The sequence below is a fragment of the Amphibalanus amphitrite genome, unplaced genomic scaffold (assembly GCF_019059575.1).
Source record: "Amphibalanus amphitrite isolate SeventyFive unplaced genomic scaffold, NRLGWU_Aamphi_draft 000010F_arrow, whole genome shotgun sequence".
Taxonomy (NCBI): domain Eukaryota; kingdom Metazoa; phylum Arthropoda; class Thecostraca; order Balanomorpha; family Balanidae; genus Amphibalanus; species Amphibalanus amphitrite.
Window position 1 is genome coordinate 194956 of NW_024881506.1, and position 10722 is coordinate 205677.

At 56.7% G+C, this 10722-nt stretch overlaps 2 protein-coding genes across 4 annotated transcripts in view; one reads left to right on the forward strand and one right to left on the reverse strand.

Moving 5' to 3' along the window:
* LOC122381003 (serine palmitoyltransferase 2-like) overlaps window positions 1-3840 on the forward strand; it is a 44325-nt gene extending 40485 nt beyond the window's left edge. For both annotated transcript variants that reach the window (XM_043364674.1, XM_043364666.1), the window contains 3 exons: window positions 286-548; window positions 1252-1381; window positions 1705-3840. In XM_043364674.1, the coding sequence (XP_043220609.1) occupies window positions 286-548; window positions 1252-1381; window positions 1705-1800 (489 nt within the window). In that variant the 3' untranslated portion in view covers window positions 1801-3840. The remainder of the gene's footprint in view (window positions 1-285; window positions 549-1251; window positions 1382-1704) is intronic.
* A 289-nt stretch (window positions 3841-4129) lies between these two features.
* Window positions 4130-10446, reverse strand: LOC122381010 (vam6/Vps39-like protein). 2 transcript variants are annotated; one of them, XM_043364699.1, is made up of 3 exons: window positions 10392-10446; window positions 5356-7517; window positions 4130-5040 (listed from the first exon to the last, which is right to left on the reverse strand). In XM_043364699.1, the coding sequence occupies exons 2-3, from the start codon at window positions 7486-7488 to the stop codon at window positions 4582-4584; spliced, it is 2592 nt and encodes an 863-aa protein (XP_043220634.1). In that variant the 5' UTR covers window positions 7489-7517; window positions 10392-10446; the 3' UTR covers window positions 4130-4581. The 2 variants fall into 2 exon arrangements, with proteins under 2 accessions (XP_043220634.1, XP_043220624.1); XM_043364689.1 differs by lacking the exon at window positions 10392-10446 and having other exon boundaries at window positions 5356-8717.
* Between the last annotated feature and the right edge of the window lie 276 nt (window positions 10447-10722).

Genomic DNA, 10722 nt, shown 5'->3' on the forward strand with positions numbered 1-10722 from the left:
GAGTCAGCTCGCGGCGGCGGCTAGGAAATGACGGCACAGTTCTAAGACGTCGGCGAACGATATTATTGGAGCTGTTTTATGACCCTTTGAATCAGCAGGTGCTAGTCTATCGCTGGTTCGCGGCATCCAGCCGTTAGTGCTGATAGCGCTGCCAGACATGACACGTTTTATGAGTGTTCCCCCTCGCTGTATTAGATGACTGACCATGAACGATGTTTACCCGTCTCCTGAGATTGCCCCCCCCCCCTCTCCCCGTCACTGACGGCCGCCCCCGTCTCCCCGCAGCGTCTGATTGCGCACGTGCGCCGGCACAGCCACAGCATGTTCTACGCGTCCGGGCTGCCGCCACCAGTGGCCGGTCAGATCAGCGCCGTACTGTGCGAGCTGCTGGGCCGCGGCGGCGCCGGCGTCGGACGCGCGCGCATCCGCCGCCTGACCGACAACACGCGCTACTTCCGCAAACGGCTCAGCCAGATGGGCTTCATCCTGTACGGCGACGACGACTCGCCGGTAGTGCCGCTGCTCATCTTCCTGCCGGCAAAGGCCTGGTGAGTGGCACGGCGCTGGTGAGGGTGATGGCAGTGGGCTGACGGGAGGCCGGCCATGGTGTGCCTTTGGATCTGCGGAGTTTGAAATGTGTGTAAAGGTGACCAGTAATGCAATTGCACAGCCTGCAGTGATGTGTTTAATATGCGTGTACTCGCGGCGGCTATTTGCTAACGCTCGCGGCCCGCGCTGCGGTGTGTGGTCCGCAGAGCGTCGCGTGACGGAACACAGCGCTGTCGGCAGTCCATACACGCCACGGGGCCGGCCTCGGTCGATACCGCACCGCGTCAACAGGTTGTTAACCGTGCTGTTTCATTCCAGAGCACTTACCCGGGGCATTAGCTGTAAATGGAGTGGGGTAGCTGTATGTCTGAGAGGCTCGAACGAGATGCTGATTCGCCGCTGCAGTATATTCAGCGGCCGTTTTAGCGCTGCAGGTCGGCTCTGTTCGCGCCTCTGTGCCGTCTCCCCGTGTTCCCGCCGAGTGGTTAGCCGGTGTATACCGGATCAGTCCGGCCAACGCCAACAGTTACATGGTGATCACCCTATTGGTATGCCGGTCGCGGCCACGGCTGTGGCTTCCGGCGGCTACCGTTGGCTGAGGGCGAATGCGACTGTGTGATGTTTGCTCTTGTTACCTCTGCTGTCCCAGTCCCTATCTGCCGTGCCGTCATGCACCTGACCCTGTATTTTGTCTGTCTCCAGCGCGTTCTGGAGTGAGCTGATGAAGCACAACGTGGCGACGGTGATTGTCGGATTCCCGGCCACGCCGATTCTGAAGGTGCGCTGCCGGTTCTGCGTGTCTGCGGCGCACAACAAGGAGGTGCTCGATAAGGTACGGCGCGAGACGAAAGGGGGAAGGAGGGTTGTTGGCAGTGGTGCGCTTGCAGAAAGGTTTCTGCGCAAGGCCATATTTTCTGCGTCTTTTTGTTTGACATCGTTTACTTGGTTTAGTATACATTTCAGTTTTATTTTATTGGAACATCTGGAGTTCTTCGAACGCGCATTTATGGACCGATGCCGTTTATTTTGCCTCAAAGCTTTTCCACGTGAATTTGCTTTTGTGCCTGTTATCGGCTAAGAATTGTTGTGATGTGTTCGACAGTTGGCTCCCTTCCGGTCACGGGCTCGTCTGACTCCCTCCCCGTCTGTCTTCAGATCCTGGACCTGATTGACAAGATCGGTGACGACCTGGAGATAAAGTACTCGAGTCGGCCGCGCACCAACCACCCGATTGAGTACGGCCGCTGCTAGCGGCTGTCGGGCCGCTGCTAGCCGCTCCTGGCGGGGTGGCTGGATATGGAACGGCCTGAGGTACCGGCCGGGCTACTGTACCGGTCGGGACACAGGGTCACAGCCCAGAGAGGCCGGAGAGCCACCGCCCGGCACAGTCCGCCGCGCCAACAGTCTGACACGGCCTGTACTCCGGCGTGGTACCGGGGTACCGGGGTCTCAGTGGTACCGGGGTCTGAGGGTACCGACAGGGCCAGTCTGGTACAGTCTAATGTCAGTACAGCGCGCCTGGGTACGGCGGTGGTGCGGGTAACTCGCCGCGGCCGGCCGGCGGCTGGCGAGCGGCCGACCAGCGCGCTCCGTGCCTCACGAGCCGCGCGCTGAGACCGGACTCCGGTGAGGACTCCCTTCCCGACCTGCGAGGCCGGATCGGTTCATCGGTCAGTGGTGGTGCTTCGACCGGCGCAACTTGCCAGGTTCGGCGCCGGGGAGGCTCTGGAGGAGGTGACTACGGTGAAGCTGCAGTGAGGAGAGTACTAGGAAGTAGTGTGGATGGTTTGGGAGTCGCAGCGCCGCTGACTGTGGACTGCCGGCCGGTCTCCGCCTATTGTGATATCGGGAGCGGGGTACGGGAGGTCGGCCGTGGCTGACGGACGCCCCGGCGGGTGTGGTGTGGAGAGAGAGGGTTGGGTAGAGCGGCCAGTGTCGGAGGGGAGAGAGTCGTCCCGGGAGCCTTGTCCGTGTGAGTGCTGAGCTGTGGGCAGGGTACGATCACAGAGGGGTGGGCTGCCCTCCTCTGAAACTCTGCACCCGTGTCAGTGTGACGTATTTCACCGAGAGCATTTAGATCATGAAGTGTATGAAAGTTGACGCTGAGAGCGATACTATTTACCTCTGCCCTGAATAGCTGAGCTCTGCGAAACTGATTGTGCTGGGAAGACGTTTTGGTAGGATGCGTATAGTGTCTGACCCGTGTTTGTAGTATGTTTAGAGTGATTGGTCCGTGTATAATTTAGGATTCATAGTGTGTGATTGCGCTGCTGCGGTCGCCGCAGCCCGGTACAACTGTGTGCGCCGTCTGTCTTGCTGCCTTACGATGCCTGAACACGGCGTCCCGCCGTTAATCACCGCCCTCCGATTCCAGTGCAATGTGTGACGTCATTGGAGCGATGTAGTTCGCGCACTCGCCGCCGCGCCCCGGTGGCGCTGTCGGCGCACCGTGCTAACTGCGATCGCGCCTACTGGAGAAGTGTGCTGCCGGCATTCTGTTGCATTTTTACGCGTCTTTTCTGTGGCTCGTCGTTGTTAGTGGTGGTCGTGTAGCCGTGTGTGGACGGCGTGGCTTCTTTTCGGCCCGGTTTCTGGGGTCTGTCGGTCAATGTACAAGTGGTGTGTCTGTGCCGGTGTCGACGCTGTCTGGTTGTCGCTGTGGTCGCCACCGCGCCTCGCTGCGTGCGTTATGAGATGGATTTTGTCGAGTCACTCAGAGCGCGCCTATCAGCTGGAGAGGTATTTAGACAGCGGCGCCGGCGTCTTTTACCGGCGTCGAGCCCAGCCCGTGGATATGTCGGGGTGTGCGTGCCGAGACGCTCGTTTGCTAGTGTGCCTCGGGGCGAGCCGTGCTGTGCTGTCAGCGACGTACGCTGCCTTGCCTTTTTCGTGTCGCCATCCTAACCGCCGGCTGGTCAGTCAGGGTTTTGTTCATTTTTATACATGGTTTTGCAGTCAGTCTGTGCGCCGCTTTCCGTTGCTTTGCCAGTGATCTGTGACGTCAAAAGCACCTGAAGGCCGCCACAAAAATATACATCTTTTAGAAAGACACTATTCACTGATGTTGCGCCGCTTGCCGCTCGAAATAGATTTATGTTGGACCCGAAGCTTGCATTGCATCGTCCATTTTGATAGATTTTAGGGTCAATGCTGTATTGTGTGCAGGAGGTTCTGATCAGTCCGCATTACGCATAATTGGCCGAGCAATGACTGCCCGTGTTTCTCGAGCGAGGGTACTGTAAGTGCTGAGAATGTGAACGTTTTACGTATTGAATACACTGAAGCATCGTTGCTGTGATTTCCCGCGATTTACATATGCCGTATGCACCTGCCATCTATCGGGAGCTATGAGGTTGCAGGTTGTCCGGTCAGGTCCGTCCTGAACTCTGGGCCGCCTGAGACTGGGAGGCACTGCATGGCGTGCGTCGCAACTCGCAGGAAACCTTTCATTCTGGTTAGGTTCAGTTTTTTTTGGGGGGGGGGGGGGACGCCGTCGGCTGTGCTTCTTTGATTGTCACGATAAAGTTGGCAGCGCGCTGTTGGAATGCACATTTCGGCACCCAAAAAGTAAGACAAACACTTCAACAGCACTGAAATATATTCAATATATGTAATACATGACTTTCCATATAGGTACAGGACAGTCTGCAAGACTCCTGCGTCTTCTATCCGATGTGCATGACTCCACGACCCTCGCACAGCGTTGCAAGGCGATAAATATGAGATATAATGTCCCCTGTTAATCACTGGTAATATAGACCTCACGGAGGCCGCACAACACACTTTGGCATATCCAGCAAATGAAGTAAACAGACCACACAATAAGCACATAAGGCACTTCACAAAACATTCCCATTAACATAAGACATGCTCGCGCAGCCTGAAGGCGCTACTGACTCGGAGTGCGCTGCCGCCTGTGTACCACCAAAGAGTGGAGCACAGAAGCGCCCCCTCTGAACAGGACACAGCCGTCCCAATACGGTCAAACAAGGCCAACGGGTCGCCGTCCGCCACAGCCGGCCGGCGGCTGCACTAGCACGCCGGCCGCGGCGACTCCGGCTGCCGGCACGCGTAGTGGACGACGTCGCCGCCGGGCAGCAGCGCGAACGCGCTCTGTGCGGCGAAGCGTCGGCCGCAGGCGGGGCACGTCTGTCCGTCACTGAGGGTGAGTCGGCGACTGCGGTGTCGGCCTCGGCCGGCGCGCTGCCGCTCCGCCTGCCGCTGGCACAGCGCGCTCTCCAGCTGGTGGCGGCGCAGTGCCGTCTGCCGGCGCGCCACAGAGCTCACCAGGAAGCGCTCCAGGTCACCGACGCCGAGCGAGGCCGGCAGCAGGCGCAGCGCCTCGACCGGGTCCATCTTATCGCCGTGCTGGTTGAGCAGCTGGATGGCCGCACGTAAGTCGGGCGGCAGCGGCGCGCACGAGGGCGCCAGCACCCCGAGCAGCTTGGGACTGATCTCGGTGGCCAGCTGAGCCAGCAGCGTCAGGTACACCTGAGCGGGCGGGTGGGGACGGGGGCAGCGTCAGGTACAGGGGACCCAGGGGGAGGCACGGAGGGCAGCAGCGTAAGGTGCAGCGGACCGGGACCGGTAGAAGGGGGACGGGGCACAGCGTCAGGTACTTACAACGAACCGGGGGACGGGACAGTAGAGTCAGGTTCACACTGGCGATATAAGTCTCACAGAGGCCACACAGCACACTTTGGCATATTCTTAGATCCAGCAATTTGCTCTGGCAACTCCCCTCCCTTAACACAGCGGACGGGCGCGTCAGACTAGCCGCCGCCGGTGGCCGCCGCGGTCACCCACCTGATCGTCAGCGGGCCGGCGGCCGCCGTGGTGGTGCCGGCAGTACTGCAGCGCCTTCCCCGGGTCGCGCAGGATGTGCACGTAGATGGTGAGCGCCTGCTCGTGGCGGCCCAGTCTGCCCAGCAGGATGGCTCGCTCCTCGAAGAACGCGTCGTGCGGGAAGTGCACCAGGATCTGTTCGGGTATGTAGTGCTCGGAGCGCGTGAGGAGCTCGACCAGCCGGCGCCGGTAGTGGCCGGCCCGCTCGGCCGTCTCGGCGCTCTCGGCCAGCGCCCGGTACAGGTAGAGCAGCTCGTTGTGGAACATGGGGTGCGTCTCGTGCCACACGTTGATGACGTGCTCCAGGTACTGGGGCAGCAGCTGGGGCGCCGTGCGCCGCAGGTATTCGCACACGCGCGCCCGCGGCAGCGTCTCCACCTCCTGCAGGTCGTCGGTGAAAATGAGCAGGCCCTGGTCGGGGCTCTGGAGCAGCACGGGCCGCGCGAACTCCTCGATCAGGTCCATGTGCTCGGCGCCCAGGTGCTGCAGGTAGTGGACCAGCCAGTCGGTGCCGTACAGCGCCGACTCGGCCCGGCCGCTGTGCCGCACCAGCAGCTCCAGCGCCCGGCGGTGCAGCCGCCGCGTCTGGTACAGGATGATCAGCTCGGCCAGCTTGTGGTCCTTTTTGAGCGCGTGCTCCGTCTCCTCCAGGTGACAGTGGTTGTCCTTGAGCCGCAGCAGCGAGGCCACCAGCGCCGAGTTGGTCTGCAGGTAACACTTGAGCAGCGTGGTGTCGACAATCTGCAGCAGCTGCGGCCGCGAGCGCACCGTGCCGCTGCCCTCCACGATGGCCCGGTTGCAGACGGTGCTGCTGCTGCTGTCGTCCTTCATCAGCTGGTGGCGCACCTGTATGAGGTAGTCGGAGAGCGCCACCAGGCCGTTCTCCAGGTCCCTGCCCTGCAGCTCGGCCAGCCGGCCCGGGTACTCCAGCTGACTCCAGTACTGCTGCGGCAGAAGGTCCGGGAACAGGCCGATTACGTGAGACGGGTCCGTGTTGAGCTCCAGGAATATCTGCATCGCCTCCTTGAAGTGTTTCTGGGTGAACAGGTCGAAGGCGTACAGGTTGCGGATGTGCTGCCGCTGCTGGGCCTTCTCGTCGGCGGCGTCGCTGGACAGGTTGGCCAGCTCCAGCGCCAGCTGGAACTGTCTCTGCTGCACCAGACTGTTGACCTGAGTGCCCACCGCCACGGCCCGCAGCAGCCAGAGGTGAGACGCAGACGCCAGCACCATCTGGCCGGCGCCGGTGCGCGCCATGAACCGCGGCGCCTCCCAGCTGATGGTCTGGATGTGTCGGCGCGGCTCCACCGTCTGCACCTCCACGTGGGCGGCGCACAGTGCCACCAGGTACGGCGCGTCGTACAGCAGCGCGTGTGGCACCTTGGACCAGGTGACGGGCAGCTTCTGCGTGGGGTTGCCGTCGCGGTCTATGAAGATGGTCTGCTGGTCCCGCACCAGCGCCAGTCGGCCCTCGCCCAGGTGGGCGATGGTCGGCTCACCGGATTTGCCCGTGGGAAACAGCTCACGCTCCTCGCCAGACAGCTTGAGCAGGAAATAGTCGCTGCGCAGCCCGACGCAGATGGCATTGCCGTTCCAGGCCAGTGCTCGCGGTACGTCCGGAACAGCCAGGTCTGCCATCAGCTCGTGGAACTCGCGATTCTTCCAGTAGTACAGCTGCAGCTTCCGCTTGACAGCCACACAGAGTCGTACCACCAGCGACTGGTCGCCAGTCAGGCTGGTCTGCCGCTGTATGTCCACTTTGAACATGGATGCTCCTTTGGATCTGGGTATTGAGGTTAACAGGTTAAAGTTGAATGACCCCAGGTCATGTGCAGTTACCAGATTATCTGACAGACATATCAGGGTCTGATATTCTGGCAGCACCTCCACCTGTAGCACGGCCTTTTTGGAGAAATTCTTGTTCGACCTGAGCAACTGAACATCGCAGCGGCACGGCTTGGCGCTGGGCTTGAGCGCGTAGAGCAGCAGGTGGCCCTGTTTAGTGCCCACTGCCACCTTGTCATCAAATGTTGCAATTGATTCAATTTGCAGGGGAAGCTTCTCCAGAATTGGTATACACTCATATGCTTCATGCATTTTTGACTTCCGTTTTCACGTATTCACTTCTGGAGAAAATATCATTGAGATTTATACACTAATGTCTAATTATGACATCCAATGTGGACAGTCATTTTCGAGGTGGTAATGAACCTGTTCCCTCCACAGCGCTCCATAGACCCACACAAACAACGCCAATATAAAAACCAAGGCATATAAAAACACCCATAGACCTTCGATCTTTGTTTATAGATCGATAGATGTCCTCAAATTGTTGGTCTGTGACAGAGAGGTTATTATCGTGGGAGACTTCAACCTCCCAGATATCAACTGGAATAATGCGACATCCATCTCTCTCCACAGGGAATCTTCCTTATCTGGGTCTTTCTTAGAGCTTTTCAGGAGTTGTGGCCTGATACAGTGGGTCACGCAACCTACGTACCCTAGATCAGGGAACACGCTGGATCTTCTTCTCACCACTGACCATGATCGTATCGGCGACGTGTGCACTGAAGCTCCGCTGCCAGCCTGTGACCACTGTCCAGTCCTGTTTGACTATGTATTTGAAACAGGTGGTGAGCTGGAAGAGACCGTCCCCAACAACCGTCTAGCATGGCACAAGGGTAACTACACGGCGATCTCGGAAGTACTATCGCTTGTTGACTGGGATTTTGAGTTTGCCTACCTTAACGTAACTTCCTCATATGATAAATTTGTTGAGATTGTCAGTGATGTAGTTAAGGAACATGTACCTGTCAAGACCCTCCGGCCCAGGAGTGCTGTGCCATGGAAGGTAACGCCCCCAGGGAGTCTGATACGGGACCGGCAGCACGCTTGGCAGGCCTACAAGAATATCCGCAGACAGAGTGGTAGGCGCTCTAACGATGCTCTTGAAGCGTATTCAAAGTTTTGCAGCCTGAACCGCCAATGCAGATCGTTTGCCGTGTCTTCCCAGGCCAGGTATGAAGCAGGGCTGATTGATGCGTGGAGAGACAACCCTAAACTTTTTCATGCCTATGTCAGATCCAAGAAGACTGCCCCTGCCACTGTGGGCCCGCTTAGGCTCCCAGGTGGCCAGGTGAGTGGTGATCCCAAGAAAATGAGTGAGTGTCTGGCCTCCTCCTTTTCATCGGTGTTCTGCCAGTCTACCCCGACTCACCAGGAGCCCCACCAGTTGTCTGACGCATTCATTGACAGGCTGGAGTTCTCCATTGGCGACGTGCATGCACTGCTCCGTGGCTTGGACGGGAACTCAGCTATGGGCCCGGACCTAATACATCCCCTACTTCTGAATAAGTGTGCTAACGCATTGGCTTACCCCTTGTACGTCATATTCTCACGTTCACTGTCTGAAGGTTGTGTTCCCATGATGTGGAAAAAGTCACTGGTTGTACCTATTTTTAAAAAAGGCAGCAGATATGATCCACTGAATTACAGGCCCATCAGCCTAACCTCAGTGTCTTGCAAGGCCATGGAAAGACTAATATGTGCCCATGTCCACAGCTACCTGGAGGAACACTCTGTCTTGTCTGATCACCAGTTTGGATTCCGCCCGGGGCGCTCCACCGTTGACCAGTTGCTGCTGGTGTACAATGATGTTTCACAGGCACTGGATGATGGTAGCACAGTTGATGTAATCCTGTTTGACTACAGCAAGGCCTTTGATGTTGTGAACCACAGCATACTATTGACCAAACTTCGCCTCATCGGGATTGATGGCTCGCTGCTTGACTGGATCTCATCGTTTCTCTCTCACAGAACGTTACAGGTCGGCGTGATGGACATACTGAGTAGCTCTAAGGCTGTATTAAGTGGTGTCCCTCAGGGATCGGTCCTCGGCCCTCTCCTTTTTCTTGTGTATATCAACCACATAGCCTCTCAACTGTCTTGTAAGCATAAGGTGTTCGCTGATGACTTAAAAATTTATGCATGTACTAGCAGGTTGACTGACGCAGACGATACCAACCCTGTGCAGTCATTGCAATCTGATGTGGACGTTCTAGTGCGCACTTCTGAATCCTGGGGACTGCATCTAAACGCCAGTAAATGCGCCGTGCTAAGATTCTCCAGATCCTCCCGGAATCTAGAACAGGTGCCCCCCACCCCCTATGTCCTTAATGGGAACCCGCTTCCCTTTGTCAGCTCACATCCTGACTTAGGGGTTACAGTGGACATATCCTTGAAGTTCCACCTACACATTGAATCCGTCGCTCACAAAGCCTCAGGACTCTGCCACAGCTTCCTCAAATCCACAGTGTGTCGCAATCCTGATTTTATGACATTCCTTTTCAAGACCCACGTCAGACCAGTTATTGAATATGGTTCGTGTCTTTGGAACACAGGCTACGTGGAGGATGCTCGGAAACTCGAACGTGTCCAGAGGCAATGGACTAAGCGCGTGGAGTCACTATCAGACTTAACTTATGCAGAGAGACTGAACAGGCTAGGGCTCTACTCTGTACAGGGAAGGCTGACTAGGGCTGACCTCATCCAGTACTGGAAGATTGTGAATGGTCACAGCTGTATAAGTCCAGACTCCATGTTCACTCTAACCGACAGCAGCGTCACCAGAGGTCACAGTCGTAAGATTTATGTGACGCGTTCGTGCACTGATGTACGTAAGCGCTTTTTCTCCAAACGATGTGTTAACCTCTGGAACAGCCTCCCTGAATCTGTTGTTACTGCTCCGGACATCCTGTCCTTCAAGAGGGGTCTTGAGCAGCATATCCCAGACAAACTCGTAGAATATTTGTAAAATCGCTCGTTATATTGGTATTCTCTGTATGTATTATCGCTAACATGAAATGTATCTATTGCCTGTCATACTGCAGACACACATTTCCAGTTCTCATTCTTGTGATCTACGTTGCCAAACTGGAACAACTGTATAGCATGTTTTGAACTGGCGTGTCTTGTGAGACAGGGTTCCTATCCTTCCTTACCAGCCCTTTTTCCTAAGACTACCAAGCGAAGGGAACCCAACCAGGTAAGTGAACCAGGTAAGTTTTCACAAGACCAACACAAGACGATCGTCGTATTATGGCCTTGGACAAGGATATATACACCTTTCATTACGTCACGAACAGCCTAGCATTCCAAGAAGTTGATAGCTTGTGAGTGAAGGGTGTAAAATCAAAGATAAATTATCGGTAGTCAATTTCACATAAATTATTTCGTTCTGTTAATGAAGTTATGCAAGACTGGCCTAAATAATGGCATTTTACTTCAGTGCTAGCCAGTAGCCATGCTCGAAATGAAAGACGTCATCAAAAT

Coding starts and splice junctions, on each gene's coding strand:
- LOC122381010 (XM_043364699.1), bottom strand. CDS start 7,488: ATGCATGAAGCATATGAGTGTATACCAATTCTGGAGAAGCTTCCCCTG. Junction 5,041..5,355: donor GCCGGCCCGCTGACGATCAG/GTGGGTGACCGC, acceptor CCGCCCGCTCAG/GTGTACCTGACGCTGCTGGC.